The 24,078-nt window shown below is 38.6% G+C and overlaps 1 protein-coding gene across 27 annotated transcripts in view; it reads right to left on the bottom strand.

The window, feature by feature from the left end:
* Positions 1-24,078, bottom strand: part of CLASP1 (cytoplasmic linker associated protein 1) — a 246,053-nt gene that overhangs the window by 145,074 nt on the left and 76,901 nt on the right. For all 27 annotated transcript variants that reach the window (XM_032250581.1, XM_032250582.1, XM_032250585.1 and 24 more), the window contains exons 6-7: positions 19,386-19,483; positions 12,171-12,238 (exon numbers count right to left, since the gene is read on the bottom strand). In XM_032250581.1, coding sequence (XP_032106472.1) covers positions 12,171-12,238; positions 19,386-19,483 — 166 coding nt within the window. The remainder of the gene's footprint in view (positions 1-12,170; positions 12,239-19,385; positions 19,484-24,078) is intronic.

Raw genomic sequence — 24,078 nt, 5'->3', positions numbered from 1 at the left:
ATTGATGTGCCAGGTCCAAGGCCCCTCACTGGCTCCTCAGCAGAGAGACTTCCATCCCCAGTTTGCTTATGAGAAAATGGTGGTAGACAGCCATGCTGCCAGTCCCAGGTCACACTGATCATGCAGAGGCAGCACTCACACCCGGTCTGAGGGATTCCAGAGTACCTGGCCTGACAAGATGGCTTTCTGGAAAGAAGACTTGTCTAAGACGACAAAAACTAGAGCTCTCCCCTGTCCTGAAACTAACCCGATTACAGAAAACCCAACACCTTCAGTATCTGTGTTTAAAAGCTTCCCTGCCTACTCCTCATGGGGCTGCTGTGAGGATCATAAACCAAACAAAAAACATGAAGGAAAGTCCTCTGAAAACACTAAAGTACTCTACATACCTTGGGAGACTCTCTGGCTATATTTTGCAGATTTTTAATGGTCATGAATTAATATATGATTCAAATATGCCACTTTCATAAGAAACAGTATTTTAATCCTTGTTTCCTATCACAATTGCAGATACTGAGGGTAACAGTTACCAAAGCATCTAAGCCTAAATTCCAGGTGACAGTGACTAAGGAGGTAAGCAATTTAAAAAGTATATATCAGGTGAAAGAACAGTCTTTATTTTCAACTCAGACTCAGGAGGCTATCCCCATGGTTTTTAACATAAAAAAAAGCTGACTCCCATATTATTTTGACCTGTTGCTAAAAACAAATGAATGACAAATGCTACTTATAAATGACACACTTTCAAATCTTCAAAGGAAAGACTCTAAGAGAGGTCACTTCAGAACATGAATTATTTAACTCTCCTGCCAAGGTACTGATTTCCTGTAGCAGTTTAACCTGAAAATAGAACACGATACTTAGGTATGAAATAAAAATATCATCACTGTATACTTAAACTCTCAATTTAAAAATACAACTATACTTTAAATTCTCTAAAAATATGAGCAGAAATGTGGCATCTTACATTATTTTCAGCCAACTTAACCAAATTTAAGAAAATAGCTATACAAACCTTTAACAATCCACTACAAAATAAACACTGAGCAAAAGTCCTGGGTGTGCGCCCAATTTTCCACAGCAGGAGACAAATGAACACTTGTTACTATACAAAATTTTACTCTGTACAATACCTGTTTCAGTAAAAGAGTCTGGAAAAACCCTTCAGAGACAAAAATTAAGAGCCTGCCAGCAAAACCATCCCCTAGGAAAGCAAGACAGTGATACAGGTTGTTCCCATCACATCATCTGCACCCTACCTTGAAATGCAAACCTGGTTTATACAGAGTCCTTTAAAGTCATTTCAATATTGGCCAAACCCAGGAAAAACCTCTGTGGAAAGACTGAAAGCTAATCAGTAAGATTTTTTGTGAACAATACTTCTTTTGTAGTTTTCCTGTCCATTTTTGCATTTTAAAAATGTAAATCTTTTAAAGGAGGAAAAAAATAAACAATGACTTAAGACAGAAGCAGCATTTTTGCACTGCTATCATTTATTTATGCTTTTCCTCCAGATGATGTTGGAAAACTCAGAAGTTTCTAGCCTGTAGACTCTTTTCAAAACCACTGAGCATTACTAACAAATACCTTGCAATTGCAAATAGATTTATGTTCATAATCCTCATACTGTGAATATAAGAAAGCAGAGAAAAAAGCCCATGAAATAAACAGAAGATAAAAACACAGCTAGCCTCAGCTTACTGTGCCTACTTCCTCTCCCCTAGTCTTAGAAGGTTAACATGGATGTTTATTTCCCTGTAGGTTTCACAATTTTCCCCTGCTTAAATTTAAATGACAACGACATTCATAACAATCCTTCCCCTGTTTCATCCATGATTTTTAGTTAGCAAAGGAATTATAAAATATTTAGGCATTTCCTAGCCAAGCAGCAACAATTACAAACACTTTTCAGAATATATTAGAATAGCCTACCTTTCCCAGTAGTCATGATTGTCAGTAATCCCGGTACCAAATAAAAACACTGCTCTGAAAGCTATACCTACTCACAGCAACTTAAGCATCGGCAAACTCTCCACCCACACTTGTTCAGTGTGATCCGGCAGCACCAATGACAACTGCCACCCTAGTCCAAAATAAAAGCCTAGACTAACACTGAGTTTTTTAAAAAGAGTTGGTGGCGGGGCTGGGGGGAGGTGTGAGCCATCTCCATCCAACTCTACTCACATGAGAGTCTTCTTTAAAAGTGGCGTTAAAAATGTTTAAACCACCTATCTGATTCTTCCCCCTCAAGAAACAGAATATTCCTAACGCAAATCTTAAATTAGAAAAATATCAAAAAGCAATATTATTTCCACACAGAAAATAAAATAAGCTGTCTGCTGCAGCTTACACTACTTATGCTGCCATCAGAAGCAGTCTCTTCCAGGCTATTTTAGGTGGGCTTCTTAGCACAGCTCAACACATATGCCAGCCTTGTAACAAACACATTATCTCTGTATTCGTGACTATGGAAACACTTTCCTAAGATACTGAACCACAATCCCAAACCTTGTAATATGCATAGACTATATAAACAAGCACAGGGAGACAGTGTGAACCTAATATCGGCACCTGATCCACTGATTCACAATCATTGCTTTTAAAGGATAAGCATGGATAATAATGGCTTGGCTTCTTAATAAAGAAAAGACAACTGATTTGCCTTTAAATGAATGCTTTGTCCTAGCTACACTAGGCAATAATTGAGATCTTATCTAACACAATCTGTCAGTGGTCTGTTTTCAGACTTGCACAAGTATTGCTCATTTCCAACAACATAGAACTGATACTGTAATATTTTTCAAATTATAGTTTTTTTGTGTGTAAAAACAAAAGGCAGAATGCATTTAGCAACAAAATGATACCCTGAACATTTATGTATAAGGGCCAATAATTTTATGATTACTTGTTACCTACTTTATAGTTTTATTAGCAAACAAATATTGTGTCTTTTATTTTAGCTACAAATTTATTATAGAATTGTCATGGATTTAACCAAGATGATAGTTTGTATCTTTCCTCATAAACATGTTAGCTTTGCCTAAGAAACTCAAAAGCATGTGTATTTTTTAACCAAATTAATGTTCATGAGCCTCACTTCAATCAAATCCAATTAAAGATCATTAAGTGGTTGCAGATAAAGGACACTGAGCAGTCCATAATTACTAGCTCTTTCATTCTGAAAATCCAATTCTTCTATGAGCATAAGCACATCTGCATGATTTAAAAACTTACAAATAATTTGCTTTTTGAAACCCATGGAAGGAAAAACTGTAATTTTTGCTTTAAGGAGCTTGCTAATTATATGGCGATGAAAAAAAGAAGAAACAGCTATATAGCAACATATTTTTAACTCTCATATTCTTGCCATTCAAAGCCCAAAGGCCTTCGGGTAACCTAGCAACAAGAAGGAATCATACAAAGATTAAGTCTTCTATTATAGACAGGAAGCCCATTTCAAATTGCTACTTGGCTGCTTTTTCATTGCTGTTTTAGTCACAATTCTATTACACCTTTAAAAAGTAAGTTCATGGGTTTCATACAAATTTTTTTTTATTTTAATTTTTGTTTATATTTTTATTTTATTTTATTTTTTTATTTTTATTTTTATTACCTTTTTCTTTTTTTTATTGCATTTTAGGTTTTGGGGTACATGTGAAGAACATGCAAGACTGTTGCATAGGTACACACATGGCAGTATAATTTGCTGCCTTCCTCCCCTTCACCTATATCTGGCATTTCTCCCCAAGCTATCTCTCCCCAACTCCCCACTCCGCACTGTCCCTCCCCTATTCATACAAATATTAAGCATCAGAGAACAACATAATTTTGAACACGTCATGACATACAAACTCTGGATAAAACCCTATTATTTCTTAGGAGTACCACCATTAAATATGTTTCTTCCAAGTTAGCTAAAATCCAGAACTTTTCTTTCTCAAAAGAGCAATGTTGTTCGCAAGTAACAAGAGAAAAAATTAACTGGACTTCATCAAAATTTAAAACTTTTATATATCAAAAGACACTTAAAAGTAAAAAAATAAGCCACAGAATGAAAAAAAAATTTACAAATCATATCTGCAAATCATATATAGTTCAAAAACAAAAGGACAAACAATTTGATTTTTAAATGGGCAAAGAACTTGAATAGATGTTTTTCCAAGGAAGATCTACAAATATCCAGTTAACACAGGAAATAAGTTCAAACATATTAGTTATTAGGGAAATGCAAATGAAAACCACAATGAGATACCACTTCATATTTATTAGGATCACTATAATAAAAAAAAAATTTTTTTAAAATACCCATTGACAAAAAGGTGGAGAATTTGGAAACTGCTAGAGAGAATAAAAAATGCTGCAGCCTGCAGCCACTGTGAAAAAGTTTAGTGATTCCTCAGTAAGTTAAACACAGAATTACTATATAATACAGCAATTCCACTTCTGGATATATACTCAAAAGAACTGAAAATAGGTGTTTAAAAACTTGCATACAAATGTTCAAAGCAGCACTATTCACAATAGACAAAGGTAAAAACAATCCAAATGTCCATCAATAGATGCACAGTTACAGCTATCTGTGAATATACTAAAAATAACTGAATTATACACTTGAAATGAATGCTCTCATGGTATGTAAATTATATTTCAATAAAGCAGTTTTAAAAGAGCATTACTGTCCATACTACTCAAAGCAATCTACAGATCCAACATAATCCTTATCAAAATGCCAATGACATTCTTTACAGAAATAGAAAAAGTAATCCCAAAACTTATATGGAACCACACAAGACTCAGAATAGCTCAAGCCATCCTAAGCAAAAAGAACAAAACTGGAGAACCACATTATCTGACTTCAAATTATACTACTACCATTGCTGTTTTTATGGTAGCATGGTACTGGAATAAAAACAGACACACAGACGAATGGAACAGAATAGAGATCCCAGAAATAAATCCACATATCTACAATGGACTCATTTTTGACAACAGTGCCAAGAACATACGCTGGGGAAAGGACAGTCTCTTCAATAAATGGTTCTGGAAAAACTGAATATCCCTATGTAGAAGACTGAAACTAGACTCCCATCTCTCACCACACACAAAAATCAAACAGAAATAAATTAAAGACTTAAACGTAAGACCTCAAACTATAAAACTACTAAAAGAAAATAACAGGGAAACTCTCCAGGTTATTGGTCTAGGCAAAGGTTTTTTCAGTAACACCCCACAAGTATGGGCAACCAAAGCAAACAATCAACAAAGAGTGAGACAACCCACAGAATCCAAGAAAATATTCGCACACTACCCATCTGACAAGGGATTAATAGCCAGAATATACGAGGGGCTCAAACAACTCAATAGAAAAAAAAAAAAATCTAATAATTCAATTGAAAAGTAAGCAAAAGATCTGAATAGACATTTTTCAAAAGAAGACACACAAATGGTAAACAGGCATATTAAAAAAGTGCTCAACATCACTGATCATCAGAGAAATGCAAACCAAAACTACAATGAGATATCATCTCACCCCAGTTAAAATGGCTTTAATCCAAAAGACAGGCAGTAACAAATTCTGGCAAGTATGTGGAGAAAAGGGAACTCTTGTACACTGTTGGCAGAAATGTTAAATTAGTACAGCCTCTACAGAAAACAGTATGGAGGCTCCTCAAAAAACTAAAAATAGAACTACCATATGATCCAGCCATCCCACTGCTAGGTATATACCCAAAAGAAAGGAAATCATTATACTGAAGGTATCTGCACTCCCAAGTTTATTGCAGCACTGTTCACAATAGCCAAGATTTGAAAGCAACCTAAGGGTCTATCAACAGGTGAAAGAATGAAGAAAATGTGATGCCATTATTGTCCATGCTTATCCAATGCCAAGATGGGTATTGGTTAAATAATCACCAAATGTAAACCTGCAAACATGATGCATACCAAGCAGTGGGGTAGGGGGTGCCTGCCCATGCTTAACAGGGGGATCTAACACCATTTAGAAGGCCAACAGATACACGAAATAAGAAAAATGTGTATATGTACACAATGGTATATAATTCAGCCACAAAAAAGAATGAAATCCTGTTATTTGTAGCAACATGGACGGAACTGGAGGTGATTATATTACACAGAAAGACAAACATCACCTGTTCCCACTCATATGTGGGAGCTAAAACAGTAGATCTCACGAAGGTAGAGATTGGACTGGTGGTTACTAAAAGCTGGGAAGGGGAGGGGGAAAATAAAGAGAAAAAAATATAGAAATGTATTTATGACCACTGAACTGTACGCTAAAAACAGTAAAGATTAGTTATATATGAAGATTTTACCTCAATAAAAAAGCAATATTTGAGTTAAACTCCATAGAAATCAGTGATAATATTTATGAAAAGTGAGGGAGAGGGAGGTATCAAATATGTCACCCAAGCTTCAATTTACATACCTGGATGAATAATGGAGCAATCACACTTATAAGAAGAAGTACAGAAAAGATTTAGGGTAGAACAGTATTTATTGTTTTGTGTTTTGTCTTTCATCCAAAAGTGGAATATAAATTTGGTTTTAGATACATGTTTCAAATACAAGAGGAAATGTCAGACAGGGAGCTGTTTCACATACAGTTCCAATCCTGCACCAAGATCTGTACAGGAGACAAACATTTACGAAAAAAATGCGATACAGCTAGTAAATAAAATTATAGCCGTGGATATGTGCAACCAGGGAAAAAGCATTGCTTGAGAAACGAAAAGGCCTCGAATCAAGCTTTAAGAATTTAATGACTAAGTAGTAGACATTAAATAAAAGAAGCCAAGAATGTGCAGCACAAGAAGAATGAAGAAACAAGGAGGAGGTCAGGCCCAGTTTCTTTTCTTTCTTTCTTTCTTTTCGGGGGGAGACAGAGTCTCACTCCGTCACCCAGGCTGGAGTGCAGTGGCACGATCTGCACTCACTGCAACCTCCGCCTCCCAGGTTCCAGCAATTCTCCAGCCTCAGCCTCCTGAGTAGCTGGGACTGCAGGTGCACGCCACCATGCCCAGCTAATTTTTTGTATTCTAGCAGAGACGGGGTTTTATCATGCTGCCCACGCTGGTCTCAAATACCTGAGTTCAGGCAATCCGCCTGCCTTGGCCTCCCAAAGTGCTAGGATTACAGGCATGAGCCACTGTGCCTGGCCTCTTTTCTTTCTTTTTACGGTGGTAAAAATAGACAATGGTTTTTTCTTTTCATTTTTTCTAAGGCGGAATCTCGCTCTGTCACCAAGGCTGGCTGGAGTGCAGTGACATGATCTTGGCTCACTGAAACCTTCGCCTCCCAAGTTCAAGCAATTCTCCCACCTCAGGGCCACTGCCCCTCCCCGAAACCCCACCATCCTCCTACCTCAGGACCACCCCCCACCCCTACCACCCAGCAGCTGGGACTACAGGCGTGCACCACCACACCCAGCTAATTTTTGTATTTTTGTAGTGATGGACTTTCACTGTGTTGGCCAGGCTGGTCTCAAACTCCTGATCTCAGATAATCTGCCCACCTCAGCCTCCCAAAGTGCTGAGATTACAGTTGGGAGCCACTGCACCTGGCCAAAAATATGCAATAGTTTCCTATGTATGACAAAAGAAAACAGATAAATTGGACTTCATCAAAATTTAACACTTTATCTCTCAAGTGACACTATCCAGAAAGTGAAAAGAAAACCCACAGAATGGGAGAAAATATTTGCAAATAAATCACATCTGTTAAGAGTCAGGTATGTAGCACATCTAAAAACCTCTTATAACTCAACAATAAATAGGCAATTAACACCTTTAGAAAATCAGCAGAAGATTTATTTGAATAGACACTTCTCCAGAGAAGGTATATAAATGGGTAATATGCCCATGAAAATGATGTTCAATACCATTACTTATCAGGGTAAAGCAAATCAATACCACAATGAGATACCACTTTACACCCACCATGGTGACTATAATGAAAAAGAGACAATAACAACTGTTGGCAAGGATGTGGAGAAACTGCAAACTCTCACGGGCTGCTGTTAAGAATGTAAAATAGTGCTGCAAAATTGGAAAACTGTGTGTTTACTGTGTTTGAGCAGGTACTCAAAAAGTTAAACGTACACCCAGCAATTCTACTGCAACGTGTACAGCCAAGAGAATGAAAATACATATCCACATGAAATCTTTTACATCAATGTTCATAGACTCATTCTTCACAATAGCCACAAAGTGGAACAATCTCAAATGTCCATCAACAGACAGATGGACAAATAAAATGCAATGTACTCCCACAATGGAATCTTGTTCAGCCATAAAAAGAAATGAACTTCTGATACATGCTACACTATGAGTGAATCTTGAAAACACTATGCTAAATGAAAGCCATCAGACACAAAGGCCAAATATTTATATGATGCCAGTTACACAAAATGTCATGAATAGGCAAATCCACACAGACAGAAAATAGGATGCCAGAAACTGGAGGGACAGGGGAATAGGGAGTAAGTGCTAATGGGAATGGGAGGTGGGAGTGATGAAATATTTTAGATTTAAATAGTGGTAATAGTTGCACACTTTGTGAATATTAAAAAAAAAAAAAAACTAAAGCATACACTTTAAAAAGTGAAATATCAATAGTGAATTATATATATTTTAAATTTTTAAATGTACTGCAGCTAGAAGAAGAATGTATCTCAATTTTTTAAATATACTGATAACTTCACAAAAGGCCTAACACCTACTTGTGATAAAACTCAGATAAGGACACTTGACTTTCTTTTTCGAACCTTCAACTGTGCCCTCCTGGGTCTCTCCCAAGCATACCTTCCTTTCTTTCCTGTTCTAAAGCCTTTTTAAATAAACTTCCATTCCTGCTCTGGGAAAAAAAGAAAAAAAAAAAAAAAACACTCAGATAAGATAAATAGAAAGATATAGAAAACTACCTCATTTTGATAAAGAACGTCTACAAAAATCCTACAGCTAACACCATACTTAGCACCTAAGATGGGAACCAAAAAAAGATGTTTGTTTCACCACACTTATTTTACATAGTACTAGAAGTTCTAGCCAGTGCAATAAGACAAGATAAAGAAATTAAAAGCATATCTATCTGAAAGAGATAAAACTGTTCCTATTTGCAGATGACAAAACTGTTTATGTAGAAAACCCCACAAAGGCTACAAAAAACTTCTACAACTATTAAGTTCAGAAAAGCTATAATCTAAGCTATGTAAGGTATGAAACGGAGAAAGGAGAGGATGGATGGATTTAGAGAAAGTGGAATAGTCCAAGGTTTGAAGTTCAGAAGAGATCAAAGAATTACACTGAGAGTTGTGTTAAAAAAAAATGAAGAAAGAGAATGAGAAAAAAGAAAAGAAAGGAAAAGGAAAGAAGAAGAGAGAGAGAGAAAGAAAAGAAAAAAGAAAAGAAGGGGGAGAGGGGAGAGGGGAGAGGGGAGAGAAGAGAGGAAGAGGAGAGAAGAGGAGAGGAGAGAAGAGAAGAGAAGAAAAAAAGAGAAGGCAGGAGGAAGGAAAGAATGGAGGGAGGGAGGGAGGGACAAGAAAGCGAAACTTAGATAAAGAGGGAGACAGGTTTTATTCTATCACTACTGCAGTTTCTCTATGCCATCTCAATGTTCAATGACAGAAAAGTTCAATGAAGGAAATTAGGTGGTTTGTCTTTTGAAAGCAATTGAACATTTTACTGGTCTCTCAAAATTGTGTAAAGAGATGAAAATCACTCAGGTTAGAAATTCTATAATTTTACACATATGGCTTTATATTAGTTTCCTTAAATATTTTGGCCCTAACAATTAAAACAGTAATACTACATATATAAAGCCAAAAGCTGAAATTATAAGCCTCCAAGAAAATTCTGTTAAGGATTCCTTACCATTTGCTATTTTTAACACAGATGTCTAAAAGAACTGTTTCCAGCCTCAACCCTGCCCCTGTGTGCGCGCAGACGCACACACACATAAAGGGAATCTGGGGGCAATATTTGCACCTAGCCATTTACAATAAAAGGCTACTTGTGATATACCCAATGCCACACAGTTTTAGCATTCCTGAGGATAAAATCTTACGTGTCACATCACTGGAACCCATAGAGCATATGTACAATCTTTTAGGCAAGATCCCCAACGTCTTTCTCCCCAGTGCCAGCACTATAATGAGATTCTGTTTCATAGCTGTAATACTGGCTTACAAAGCACAGACTCACTTTCCTGCCACTGCTTTTACTTACTTGCCCAGCATGTTGTGTCCTAGTGCCAACAATTTTTAAGCTGAGAAGCCACATCAACTACACAAATACACCCACACAAAAGTAAAATCATATGTCTGGCAATTAACTGTTTGTGAAGACCTGCCTGTGGACACCCAGCAACCCCACTCATCACAAGTGCACTACTCGAATGCCAGAATTCTGGCCCAGCTCTGCCAATGGTATGTTTTTAGAAGTACATATAAAAGTATGTACTAATATACTGGGTAAAGTAGAGAAAATTACACCATGATTAAAATTATATACAAATTATACAATTATAAGATGATGAAATATAAGAAAATGTAGTGAAAAATGATTTTTGATGGTAATAGCTAAATTATGATATTCATTTTCTATTATTTTTTACATTTTTTACAATCTATGAAAAAGAAATAAAGAGATTAATGAAAGCATTTTTTAGATCACTTTAGGCATTTTATATAGAAAACATGCTGTTCAAAGAAAAACTTCTCTGGAATAATAATAGGTACACAGCAGAGTATGAGTCAAAAGGCTTGCATTCTGTTACGTGCTCTGCCCTTATATACTTTTATATACTTTAGTTACTTTGAGGAAAAGCCCTCAGACTTTACAGTCTCAAGATATTCAACATGTGAAGCCTTGTACTAGTAAGACAGTAGTAGTGATGAGAATTACTGGGACTCGAGATACAGTTTTAAAAGTAAACCCAACAGGATTAGTTAATGAATTCAGTACCGGTTGTAACTAAGATACTTAAAAATTCTAAAATAGCTTAGCTATGATACAACGAGGTATCCAAGGTTAGAAAAAGTTATTCTCAGCAATTAACTTTTTGTGTTTTTTTCCTTCATATAGGAGTAATTCACTCCTATCTTTTCCTCTCCTTCTGGAATCACAAGAATTACCCACTAGTCCTCACATATCATCACAACGTAGTGAAAGGAATACAGGAACTGGACACAATCATTATTCAACAATACTTACTGCACACCTATCACAAGGGACTCTTCAAGGCACTGAACTTATGCTCATTGAGAAAAAACAAAAAGAACAATAAAGGGAATAAAGTAAAGTTCCTGCTCTCATGAGTAAACACATATTTTTCTGGTGATACATGCTAGGAAGAAAACTCAAGCAGGGTGAGGGCACAGAGCTTTCCCTTAGAACCCTGGATGTGCTATTCCAGTGGCCTCAGTAATTCAGTGATACTGTATGAAGTGAGAGCTTCATGGAATAAGGGAGGAGGCCATAATGATACCCAGAGAGTGAATGCTTCAAGCAGAAGGAATCATAAGCACAGAGGTCCTGAAGCAGAAGATGCTCAGAATGTTCAAACTTAACAAGGAGGTCAATGTGGCTAGAGCAAAGAGAACTTTCACAAAGAATAATTCAAATGACATCAGAATGGTGGTGGGTGCCAGATCATGCAAGGCCCAGTGGGCCATGGTGAGTCACTGAATTGTAGCCTGGGTGTGACGGGAAGCCTCTGGAGGTTTTGGAAGAAGATTAACATCACCTGACTTATGTTCTAAAAAGATTATTCTAGTTGCTATATGACAAACAGACTTTAGGCATGGGGAAACAGTAGAAGAAGAGATACTGTTCAGGAGGGAACCACAAGAGCCCAGGTAAAATCCCATGACAGCTTGCGTTAGGAAGACAGCAGCAGTGATGAGAATTACAGGGATTCAGGATGCAGTTTTAAAAGTAAAGCCAACAGGATTAGTTAATAAATTCAGTACAGGTTATGAAAGAAAGTCGGTGATTCACGCCATTGTTTCTGGCCTGGAAAAGTAGGTGAATGAAAGTTAAGTTTTAAGACTTAGAAACTCTTGCTCAATTACCTAATTCAGCTGTTCACATATAACATAAATGTTACAGATGTAAAACTAAAACACAAAAATAGCAATTACATTTTCTACTCACCATTTGCAGATTGGATCATGTTTCCAGATTTCTGGACTTCATCAAATTTCGTAAAAATTACATTCAACCTGTATGAAAGCAAAAATATAAACAAACTATTGATCATCACTGCTCCATAGCCATTAATATTAAAACCCTAATGTGAAGTTGATCTCCACCACTCCCCCTAAAAAAAAAAAACCAATGACACAGACCTACCTAATAACAAAACACAGTGACTAAATCAATAACATGAACAATAGTCAACAATAACTGGGCACTTACCAAGGGTAAAGAATGGGCCTAGAAGTCTATCTGAAAGATCTCGCTTAATCTCCTTGAGGTGACACAGGTGTGGGGTGGAGATTCTAGCCCTGCGAGTAGTCATCCAGAGCCCCTGCTCCCAGACATTATATTAAACTGACTACTCTACACAAATGTATACATTTGTGTGTTTCTCCTATTTCTTTCTTACCACAGACTATCAGTTACTTAGGATAAAGCTTTTCAGAATGCACTAATAGTACACTACAAAGGCTTGTGCTAACTGCTGTGACTCATGCTTAATCCAAAAATGCTATAAATAATTTCTCCAGAAAAAAATGCTGTGACTGGATAATCTTAAGCTTTAAAAAGTCTACATTACATTGACTTTCTATTAATGGATCATTTCACCTGGGCATTTAAATTAATGCAAAATTCCTCACCCAGTCTAAATATTCCATCCTAATGACATCAAAAATGAAACGAAAAGGTGGGAGAATGCGATCTTACCTAGTAGAAAAAGTTAAGAAAAAAGAGACTTTCTCAAGCAAAACACAGGTATATTAGAGTAAGTATAAAGGTTGAGATTCCCAAGCAATCTGTGCATTCAATTTTAGGGACATTTTAGTGCTTTTTATCACACCATCCTATCCTGCCAGCTCCAATCATTTCAAATATGTTCGTCTTTTCTTCTCACGTAGAATGGAAGCTCCTTAGGGGCAGAGATGGGAGCTGCATTATTTTTGTATTTGTACCAAATACCATGTATGCCATGAGGACGCTCACTCAGGAGAGTTACAACACTATGTTAGACACCTGGAACCTAACTCCTTACTCTGGAAAACTGCAGTATTCACACAAACTCTGGTGTTTGTTCATTTGTTCATTCACTGAAAAATACCTGAGTGCCCATTATGTGCCCTGCACCGAGCTAGTGAGTTCTTACTCTCTGGAGCTTAAGCTCTAAGTAACAGGGAGGCCAAAATTACACATCAGCAAATGAAGGGGATGAACCAGCCTGATGCACTGCCCCTCCCCATTGCGTAGGAGACACCAACAATCTTTTCAAGCCTTCTTTCCACCAAGTCCAGATGTTCCCTCAGAATCCTTCTCAAAACTATTCCAGGCAGCCACTACCCATTAGTTAAAACTGAGATCAAATAAATGCCAACTGCCATCTCAGGACCAGATATTAAGTAAAATATAACTCACTTTCAAATCCAGCGGTTACTAAAGAACTGGAAAGATGCCTTACATGATTGTGTTTCTTAGGATGTTTCTATTACCTTCCCTTTTTAAAAGTAACAAAGATCTCCAATGGTTTGACAAACTCAGAAATAATATCATGACACGGGTTGCCAGGCATGCCCTCACTAAGGCACTACTTTATTGTGTCACAAACACACCCTCTGATGTGAGCATGCCTGCAAGTTTGCAAGTTGGAGCCAAGATATACCTCTAGTCTAGTTGTTCCTGAAATTACCGGAAGAGGACAAGTATTTCTTTCATTCCTGGGAGAGTATTCACCATTATAGATGGCAACTGTGTACAAGTCCATGGATTCTTTCTCAGTGGTAAGACATTCTCACCGTGGCCACATTACCCACAACCTGGTAGGCATGAACAACTAGGTATGAGAACACTGTAAACATAACTATTATTGGTATGTGCATCTTCATTTAGAACTCCCTCCGCTTTCACACTTCTGTCTCACTAGCTCCCTTGTTCTCTGCTCATTAATGCTGTTATAACAGCTCCCATCAAGGTTACCACCTAAAGAGACACTCTAACACCAACAAAGCATTCCTTAGGAATGAAAGGACTGGTTTTTGTTTGCTAGCTCTGAGCACAAAAATATAAAATGTCTCTCTTGGAAACTATTGATTCACACAAATCTTTATAAAAGGATGAGCTTTATATATTCAAGGACATTGAATATATAACTAATGATTACCCTCTGAAGCCACCAAATTGTTTTATTTTAAATTTCCGGATTTCCATTTAAAATAAATTTACTTACTGGTTTGACAAATAACCACCATCTTCCTCTACTTTTTTCTGAATTTAAATTTCCATGTGAAAGTCTTCAATCCAATTAGAATTTATTTTATAATAAAATTTAGTTCAAATTAGTTTCTTCCTAGAAAATTTTATATAGAAATTTTAAATAATTTCCTAGAAGCAAATAATCACAGCAATCTCAGTCAATAAACTGCATCCATATACTCAGAGCTTCTAGCATGAAAAAGAGAAACCAACATAAACACATGCTTTAAAATCCCAACTTGGAAGACAGAAGAGATTCTGAAGAGAAAAGAAAAGTTTTAAAAATATGTCATTAGTGCTTTCAAAGACATAAAATATTGTGATCATAAAACAAGAGAGGAGCTCTTTAAAATGGCAAAGTGAGGACCCTAGAAAATCTGCTTCAAAGAAGCAAAGAGAACTTTGGCAAACACTGTCCTATCAACTTTTTAAAACCTTTGTAAATTCTCATGAGAACTCACTATCACAAGAAAAAAACAAAATCTTGTAAATTGAACAAAGGCAGCTTATAACAATCTGAGTAGTTCTTCAAGAAAAATGGCTGAATCTTCGTAAGAACAGCAAGATTTTTCATTGTTCTGTTGTGCCTATATCTTTAATCCAATAGCTGAAAACCAACAGTCTCATCATTATGGTTAAGTGTGAAAATCAGCAGCCTGGCAGCCACTAGAAAGAGCTGAACAAGTCTGAAGCTCCCTAAAAGTCCTCATTCCCAAAGAGCTTATCATTCCACCTATCTGGCACATCCCTGTAAGCCCATTTGCAGGACTTGTCTTTATTGGACCTGACTTAGAGCTTGTTCAACATTAGAGGCCTTTTCCCCGAGGTAATGATCAAAACTAGCCAGTGACAGCTGTTTAATACAGCAGATACCTGAGACAGCAGTAACAACTGGGGCAAAGAAGCTGACCAAAAATAGGGGGAAAAAAGCTAGAAATTAGGAGGTCCACAGCAAACTTTGAAAACACTGGCATACTCTTGGGAACCTGGGAGGTCATGCATATGTGCAAGGCTTTGCACATGCACAAGCCCAAGAAAGACCCCAGAAGGCTCTAATGTCCCTCTGGCTGACTCTGACACTCTGAATAAGCCAGAAGGAAAAAGGAAGACAGAGGTGTCAAACACCTTTAAGAGCACTGGGAAGCATGCCCTAAAAACACAGAGCCAGTCAGTAGAGGCTGGGAGACTTACTGGTTCCACACATTTATCACCTGCTTTCACCTTGGGTTCTCTCTAACACTAAAGCTTTAGCAAGCAAGTTAAAAATTTAAAAGTACAAATTTTCCCTTTCCGAAACAATCATTAAGTAATAAAACCTGATGATTGTTTATAAATTTTAAACTACATAGCAAATGAGCAAATATTATGAAATTTTTTTTTTAAAGTAAGTTCATAATGTAAGCTACCAAATAATTATAATGAATCAAATCACCTGTATCTCGGCCCTCTCTGTAAGTTAAATTATCTTTAGGTTTAAAGTTACTGCTTTTTAGAAGCCTGGTTCCCGAATGATGATCCCAGAGGAAATTTAACACCAGTGACCTTTTTCCAAACACTCTCTAAACTAAAATATGTGATACTGACTAAAAATATTTTCTGGAAGATTCAATGGGATGAGAGCGAATGTCAAGGTATGCTGAAAGTCTATGAAAGTAAGTAACAGAGTTACATTTTAAGTTGTCAGGTATGCCTCACAGAGTATCACACAACTACACGATATGTTAGGATAGACAGCTAGAAGTTATTTATTTTCTGAACATATATATATGAACTATGATAATAATACATGTAAAAACCATGTTAAATGGTCAAATATTCTATACCTTTAGGGCCTCAACTACTCTGAGATCGCACGTGGGTAGGGATACCCGCTAACTTGAAGATTTTGTTGACTACCTCCACCTTATTATCTGGCTCGAGATGATTTTGGCCACAAGATGAGAAGACTGAAATAACAACAAATGGCCCCAAACCCTAATTCCAACTCCTCCAAAGTGAAGCTGATTGCATAGGTCTCTTTTCTCAACTGTGAAATGGACAAAGAAAATGGCTGCTTGAATGAGATTACTACTCTTGTTAAGCCATGTAGGTGATCTCAGTAAGGCATTTTCTTCACCACGTACTTCTCAGAAATATAATTTTTCTTCTCAAAGTACTCTCTTGATGAACAAACTCTTACGAGGACATTTTTATTTGAGGACTAAATCCAAGTTTTGGAAAGCATTAAGCAAATTTTACAATACTGCAATAGTCCTATGGAAACTTGCTAAGTTGAAAATCTACTATGCTCTCAAAATTACCAAAAAATCTGTTATGATGCAAGAGAAGTCTAGATTATTCAAGTAACCCAGTCATCCATGTGGAGCCACATATAGCAGACATTGAAGTTCTCTGATACCATTAAAAGCCTCATTCCATTTGGGCACAAAAACAAAGGTGGTAACTGGAACCTCTGCCCCTCAGAGTACTAGATCTTAGGTACTGTCTTGTAGTAAATGCAAAGAAACTTGAAGTTTCAGCTTCTCTCACTAGAGTAAGATTTTTAAAAAACAGCATAATTCTCCAAGCACTTATGTCTACCAGAGTGTCATAATATGGATGTGAAGGGTGTGGGTCCATTTCCCTATGACCACCTCTCCATTTTGGAGAATTTGTAGGAGGATTTTAATATGAGCTAGCAGAAACCCTCATTTCTATTCAGAGGCCCAAGCTCTTTTATAGCACCTTTTAAAATATTTCTTTTTTAAAAAAAAGAAAGAGAAGAAGGAGGGGGTCAGGTGAAGAACCTGAGAAACATGTAACTGAGAAGCTGAAACAGGTGGCTTTAACTCCAGCTCTGGCGTCAGGGCGTCAGGACCTCTGGGGCCCCACTGTGTTGGGGTTTTCCAGGACCACCCCCAGGTTTACTGGTTCACTAGGAAGACTCACTGGACTCAGCAAAGTCATACTCACAGCTGCAATTTTTTTTATAGCAGAAAGATACAAAGCACAATCAGCAAAGGAAAAAGGTGCATGGGGTAAAATCCAGAGGATACCAGACAAGTGTCCTGGAGTCTCTCCTGGTGGGGTCACACAGGACACATGTAACCCCTCAACACTAAGCTGTAACAATGCAAGTGGGATGCTTTCTATCAGGAACGCTCCTTAGAGACTCAGGGGCCAGGGTTTTTACTGGGGGCTGGTCATGTAAACACCCTCTGCCTGGCACTTAACAAAATGGCAGACTCCCAGAAGGAAAAAGAAAGCAGGTATAAACACATTGTGCTGTGCAGTTTGACACAGTGAGCCACTCTTATCCCACTTGTTGGGAACTCTCCCCAAATCCACATTTCTAGGGGCCAGGCCTGTAAGCAGGCCTTTCTAAGAACAGCAGTCTCAGGCCTGCTGCATTAACTCTTTCCTGCATTCACATCTCTAGGTCTCAGTTTCACCATGTCATTTCTCCCTGATTTGCTAGTTTGCTGTGGTTGCTTTTCAAAAATACAGAGGAAACCTCCTGTTAATATGGAAACTGTAAATTGGTGGATTCATGGTCTGGGGCCACATCAAGTAACACAGCATGGCATGAGGCCATTCCTAGAGCCAGATAGCGTTTCACTCTCAAGACCTGTTTTCCCAACAATCATGGTGACTTAATCATTAAACAGTCCCTTCCCTTGATATCATGCCTTCCCTGCTCATCTGTGCCCTCCAATTTTCCCTAAGAGATTGTTTAGTATTGCTGTTGAGTTCTTCTTCCTCCTGTGTCCTCACCATATATTCGAAGACCAGAAGGTTGAGGTTCACAAAACACTGGAATTTTAAAAAACTATTCTCATAGATTATCTTTCGTTAAGTACATGGAAAGTAGTTTTATTCCCATCTAATCATCTTGTGCACAGATGGTGAGAGCAATTCTGGATCAGGAATGACTCTCAACCTCAAGGAAGCACAGCCCACTTGTCTGCCTGTGGAGCTGCCACTTGAGGGCCTGGGGCCCACTGCTGTCATATCTGCCTTAGAGACATCAAGACAGTTGACTCCTGTATATTTCAATATTCCATCCCATTTCCAGATGCCCAGTACTCCATGAACTCTCTTGTGAACTAGGGTGGAGAAAATTAAAAAGGCAAGTCAGAAGAACAGGATTTTGACCTTAGCTCTGACTCTTATTAGCTGCATAATCTCTCAAAAGTCATTTCATGTCTTTAGGCCTCTGGAGTTTCCATGGACAAAACCACAGGCTCAGACAAGCTGCCTTGTGAGTCCACTCCAGTTCTGTCTGGAATTTTTACATTACTTTCCCCCTTAAAGGAATAACCCAGGGGAAAGGTTTGCAATTAATTTGGTGTTAAGTTTCTCCATCACAGTTAAAATTATACATATCTGATCCTTACATTATTTTTAAAATTTTGACTATAACAAAGTCACTTTTGTGGACTCCAGTTGTCTTGGGTCTGATGAGACACTGATCATCTTGCATGGGCTTATACACATTGAGAATGACGTGCAAACAGAAAAGCTACATTTAAAACATGACTTCCAAAATTATAACTTATGAATTTTCATTCTGGGATTGCTTCATTCATTCAAATATATTCTAAGCACCTACTATATTAAGTGCTACCTATATAAATATAGACACAGAATCATAGATCTAGAACCATATAAACTGTAACAGTGCTGAAGTTTTCAATACTAACTGCTTTTAAAATCAGTATGTGGCATGGAACCTGGCCAGTTGTCTGGGTGAGAGTCTTATTTCTGAGGAAGTGGAATGGGAGGGGACCCCTGATATATGATCTGGACAAAATCTCCAACTACCAACCCTCTAATCATATACTCTTTGAATAAAATTACTACAACAGAAAAAGTATTGCAAATCAAGATATTAACTGGAAAAGAATGGAGGAGAAGAGCAGAAGAAATGAAAAAATCTGCACTCACCGGGACTGTGGCAATCCTTTTTTACTGAGATCTGCCCTCACACGTTCTCCTACATGTCTGTAAATTTCCACTAAGCTGTTTATTGCTGCATCTCGAACCTAGATGTAAAAGAAGAGATCTTACAGCTGCTCTGTGTCATCCACCAGCATGCCCTGCTGGGACACAACAGGCCATATACCATCCCAATTTATCACCATTTTACCAGTGCAATTGTAAATACAATCCTTATATACATTTGTCCAGATAAAGCCATGTTTGACAGTTTTCACTTTGCTGATAAAATGTCAAAGGGTAGTAAAACTGTGGGACCCCCACCCCTATATACATGGTCAAGTCCATATCCTTAGTTCTTTCCATTCTTTGAGATAATTCCAGAAAACTAGTATTTTCAGACCATCTTTCCAAATTAAGAAACAACACTACAAATAAATAAATGATACTAAAAATAAAATACCATGTAAAACACTCTGGATTTAAGTTAAATACTTAATGAGCAACAAAAATGGGTAGTACAGGGTATATGAAGTCCCATACTCAAGAAGCTCCTAGTCCTAAAAAGGAGATTTTTTTAAAGTCCTAAAATTCTACATTCATTACAGGGCATGATGCAAAAACGTTACTCAAGAGCATAAAGAGCCTGCGGTTTAAAGAAGGGAGCAATCACATTCGGGGATGTCAAGGGATGCCATATGAAGAAGGAACCACTGCAATGTGCTTGGAAGGGCAAGATTTCACCGGGTTCAGATGGAATGAGATGGATTCCAAATAAGACATAGCCCGTGCAAAGGCATGAAAGCAGACATGCATGGCACATGCTTCAGGAAGAGCAAGTACACCAGTCTGGCCAGACACAGACACAAACTAAGAAAGCAGCATCAAATATGAAATAAGGTATGAGAGACAGCGTGAATTTTTTTTTAACCTGGGGAAATTCAAATATGGGTTGTACATTATACATCATTGTATCAATGTTAAATTTCTTGAGTGAGAAAAATGACATGAGTTTATATAAGAAAATATCCTTGTCATTACACGATACACACCGATATGTCTAGGGTTAAAACTATCATTATAGGCCAGGTGGGGTGGCTCACGCCTATAATCCCAGCATTTTGGGAGGCCGAAGTGGGCAGATCACAAGGTCAGGAGACAGCGACCATCCTGGCCAACATGGTGAAACCCCATCTCTACTAAAAATACAAAAACTAGCCAGTGTGGTAGTGCACACCTATAATCCCAGCTACTCAGGAGGCTGGGCAGGAGAATCGCTTGAACCCAGGAGACGGAGGCTGCAGTGAGCCAAGAAAATGTCTCTGCACTCCAGCCTGGGCAACAGAGCAAGACTCTGTCTCAAAAAAAAAAAAAAAAAAAAAAAAAAAAATCTATATCTATATATGTATATGTATGTATAAAATTATATCTGCATGTTACTTTCAAATGGTTCAAGAAACAAGTATGTGTCTTTATACATATATACGTGTATACACAGAGATACAAAACAAATGTGACAAATGTTAATGTAAATACAATCTTTCAATTCCTCTGTAGGTTAAAAAATTTGCACATAAAAAGGTAGGAAGAAAAACATTTTTTAAATATAAAATGGAACCAAGGCCAGCTGGTACTGGGGAGCCTATGTTTAATTCAGTAAGCAAAGATGGGGGTATAACATCAAGGTAGTAGAGAACGAAAAGAAGGAATACAAACAAAATTACAATTTGAAATACTGAAGGTAACCCTCAGATTTACTGAGGGTAACTTACCATTTTTACCTCTCCCAGCAGAAAAAGGTAAATCTTAGGCTATATTATCTTGTCACCCAAAACCTCGTGCTATGGACTGAACTGTGTTCCCCCCAAAATTCAAATGATAAAGCCCTAACTCTCCAACATATTTCAAGATAGGGCCTATATGATGCAATTAAGGGCCGAGCATGGTGGTTCACACCTGTAATCCTGACACTCTGGGAGCCCAAGGTAGGAGGATTGCTTGAGCCCAGGGCAACAAAGTGAGATCCAGCCTGGGCAACGAAGTGAGCTCCTGTCTCTACAAAAAAATATTTTTTCAATTAGCCAGGCCAGGTGGCATATGCCTACAGTCCCAGCTACTTGGGAGGCCTGAGGTAGGAGGATCACTCAAGCCCAGGAGTTGGAGGCTGCAGTGAGCTATGATCCTACCACTGTACTCTATATAGCCTTGGAGACAAAGCAAGACTTCGGCGTTTTTTCTTTTTAAAAGGAGGTGGCTGCATATGGTATGGTGGCTCACGCCTGTAATACCAGCAATCTGCGAGGCCCAGACAGGTGAATCACCTGAGGTCAGGAGTTCGAGACCATCCTAGCCAACACGGTGAAACCCGCTCTCTACTAAAAATACAAAAATTAGCTGGGCATGGTGGCACGCGCCTGTAATTCCAGCTACTTGGGAGGCTGAGGCAGGAGAATCACTTGAACCTGAGAGGCAAAGGTTGCAGTGAGCTGCATTCCACCGCATTCCAGCCTGGGTGACAGAGCAAGACTGTCTCAAGGAAGCAAAGGGGGAGGCAATTAATGAGGCAAATGAGGTCATGATGGTGGGATCCTAGAACAAGAGGATTAGTGTCCTCATAACAGAAACCATAGAGCTATGTACACACACAGAAGAGGTTGTATGAGCAGATAGTGAGACGGCAGACATCTACAAGCCAGGAAGAGAGCCCTGATCAGAACCCGGCCTCCAGAACTGTGAGAATATTAATGTGTTGTTTAACTCACTCAGTCTACAGCATTTTGTTATGGCAGCCACAGCTGACGAACACAGATTATCAGTTTATTTTGGTAAAAAAAATAATAATTTCTAACATGTGAAAACATTTTTACTTTGAAAAATGCACACATGACGGAAGTAGTCAATGTGCCATGCCTTGACTATTATTAAAGTGTATCACTTTTGCTTACTTTCTAGTGATAACACCTGCTCAGAGCAAATCTCAACGGGGGACCTCTTTAAAGAAAAATCCATACCTAGTCAGCTACTTCGAAAGTCTGGGCCATAAACGTTTAAGAGATTTAGTAGAAAAACTACTAGCTTTAGAGTCAAATATTAATAAGTAGACTTAAGGACCTACTTGGACATTAGGGAGCTGTGTAACCTTAGACAGAACACTAGAACTCCCTTGGTCTCAATTTCCTACTCTGTAAATTAAGGGTTGCTCTGAGGACTGAAAGAAATAACAGTTTCATTCAACAAATATTAGAATGCCTACTAGCTGAAAATGAAGTTGAAATGCCTACACAGGCCAGGCAGTGACATAAGAAGTGAGTGAGTGCAGCAGGCTGAGTGCAGGGGGGCAAATGGCACTGGCAGGGAACCCTGCAGGCAGGGACAGAACCACAGAGCTCAGGCAGGTGGGCCAGCACCACCCCGCCACAAAGGAACAGTGGCATAGCTTTACCAGACCTGTCCTTTCAAGAAAAGTCAAAAATATAGATCTCCCAAATAGACAATCATTTGAACTCAAAATATAAAATTAAAACATGCTGCCAACCCAAGCATACATACACCCACAAATCCACAGGCTGAAATCAGCTTTATGCCAGCAGTTTGTGACCTATAGTTTGTATCTATAAAGCAATCAACACAATGGCTAGTGTTATCTATATCTTTTAAACCAATATCCTTATCCTTTAAAATAATTGTTCCTTAGACCTAGAAAGTTACAGGATCAGATAGCATTTAGGGGTCTAAACTATTCTTCACTGAAGAGAAGAAATACAGATGAACAGGTATTCTTTGGTACTGCAAAGTAGGACACTCTAATACAGAAGAGGTTTAAATAAAAGCCACTCAGCCGAGACTGAAGGACAATGTAGCTGTTCGCTTCCACACAGGCTCTCACTGCTCTCACACTGCCTCTCTGTGCTGACCCCTCAGGCTCGCCACAGGAGGGCACCCCAATGTGTCAGGCCATGAAGACTGCAAAAAGACAAGAGCCCCGTACATGCAGCATGCTCTGCCAGGTCATAGATGCATGCTTTACAGAATCTGAAGTCTCCAACATCTGCCCATGTTGTTCCTTCCTTCCTCATAGGGTCAGTGCACAGACGAGGGTATAGAAGCTGGCAAGGTTAGTCACCTGCCCAAGGCCCACAGATCTGGAATGGCAGACTGGGGCTCCAAAATACCACCTCTCTGGGGGCAAGCCAACCTTCTTCTCACTTCAGCACAAGGCACCTTAATGAGCGGGTAACAAAATAAGGGCTTCCTACAAAGGAAAAAGCTCAAAGGAAGGCTTCCACCCTAGAATGGGGGACTGGGAAGCAGTTTATAAACTGATGAGACCCTAAACCTACCCTGTCTTCCTAGAACCCAGCACAGCCCCACAGCCAGTGTCTTAGAGAGTGGGTGCCCCAGCACCCCAATACAGCTGGGCCCAATAGCCCACCCCCGGTGCCCAGGCTGCAGCTGAGAGAGGGCCGTGCAGGAGTTCTGTCGAGCTGGCAGCAGAGGTGCTCCTTTTCCCTCCTCCTGAGCTCTGTCAGCACAGCCGTCCAGCTGGAGAGAGCATGGAATGAGCAATGGTCATCGTATGTGCCAAGATGCTTTAGGCTTTGAAAACGTGAACAAACTCAGCAAGAGGGCCAGTAGTCAGCATGGGGAGGCCCACTGGACGCAACCCTCTGCTGGCCTGCCTGCCAAGGGGTAGCTGAGGTGC

The sequence above is a fragment of the Sapajus apella genome, unplaced genomic scaffold (genome assembly GCF_009761245.1).
Source record: "Sapajus apella isolate SASKATOON/1434 unplaced genomic scaffold, GSC_monkey_1.0 scaffold72, whole genome shotgun sequence".
NCBI classification, from domain to species: domain Eukaryota; kingdom Metazoa; phylum Chordata; class Mammalia; order Primates; family Cebidae; genus Sapajus; species Sapajus apella.
The sequence above is the reverse complement of the archived record's forward strand: the minus strand, read 5'-3'. Positions and strand labels throughout refer to the sequence as shown.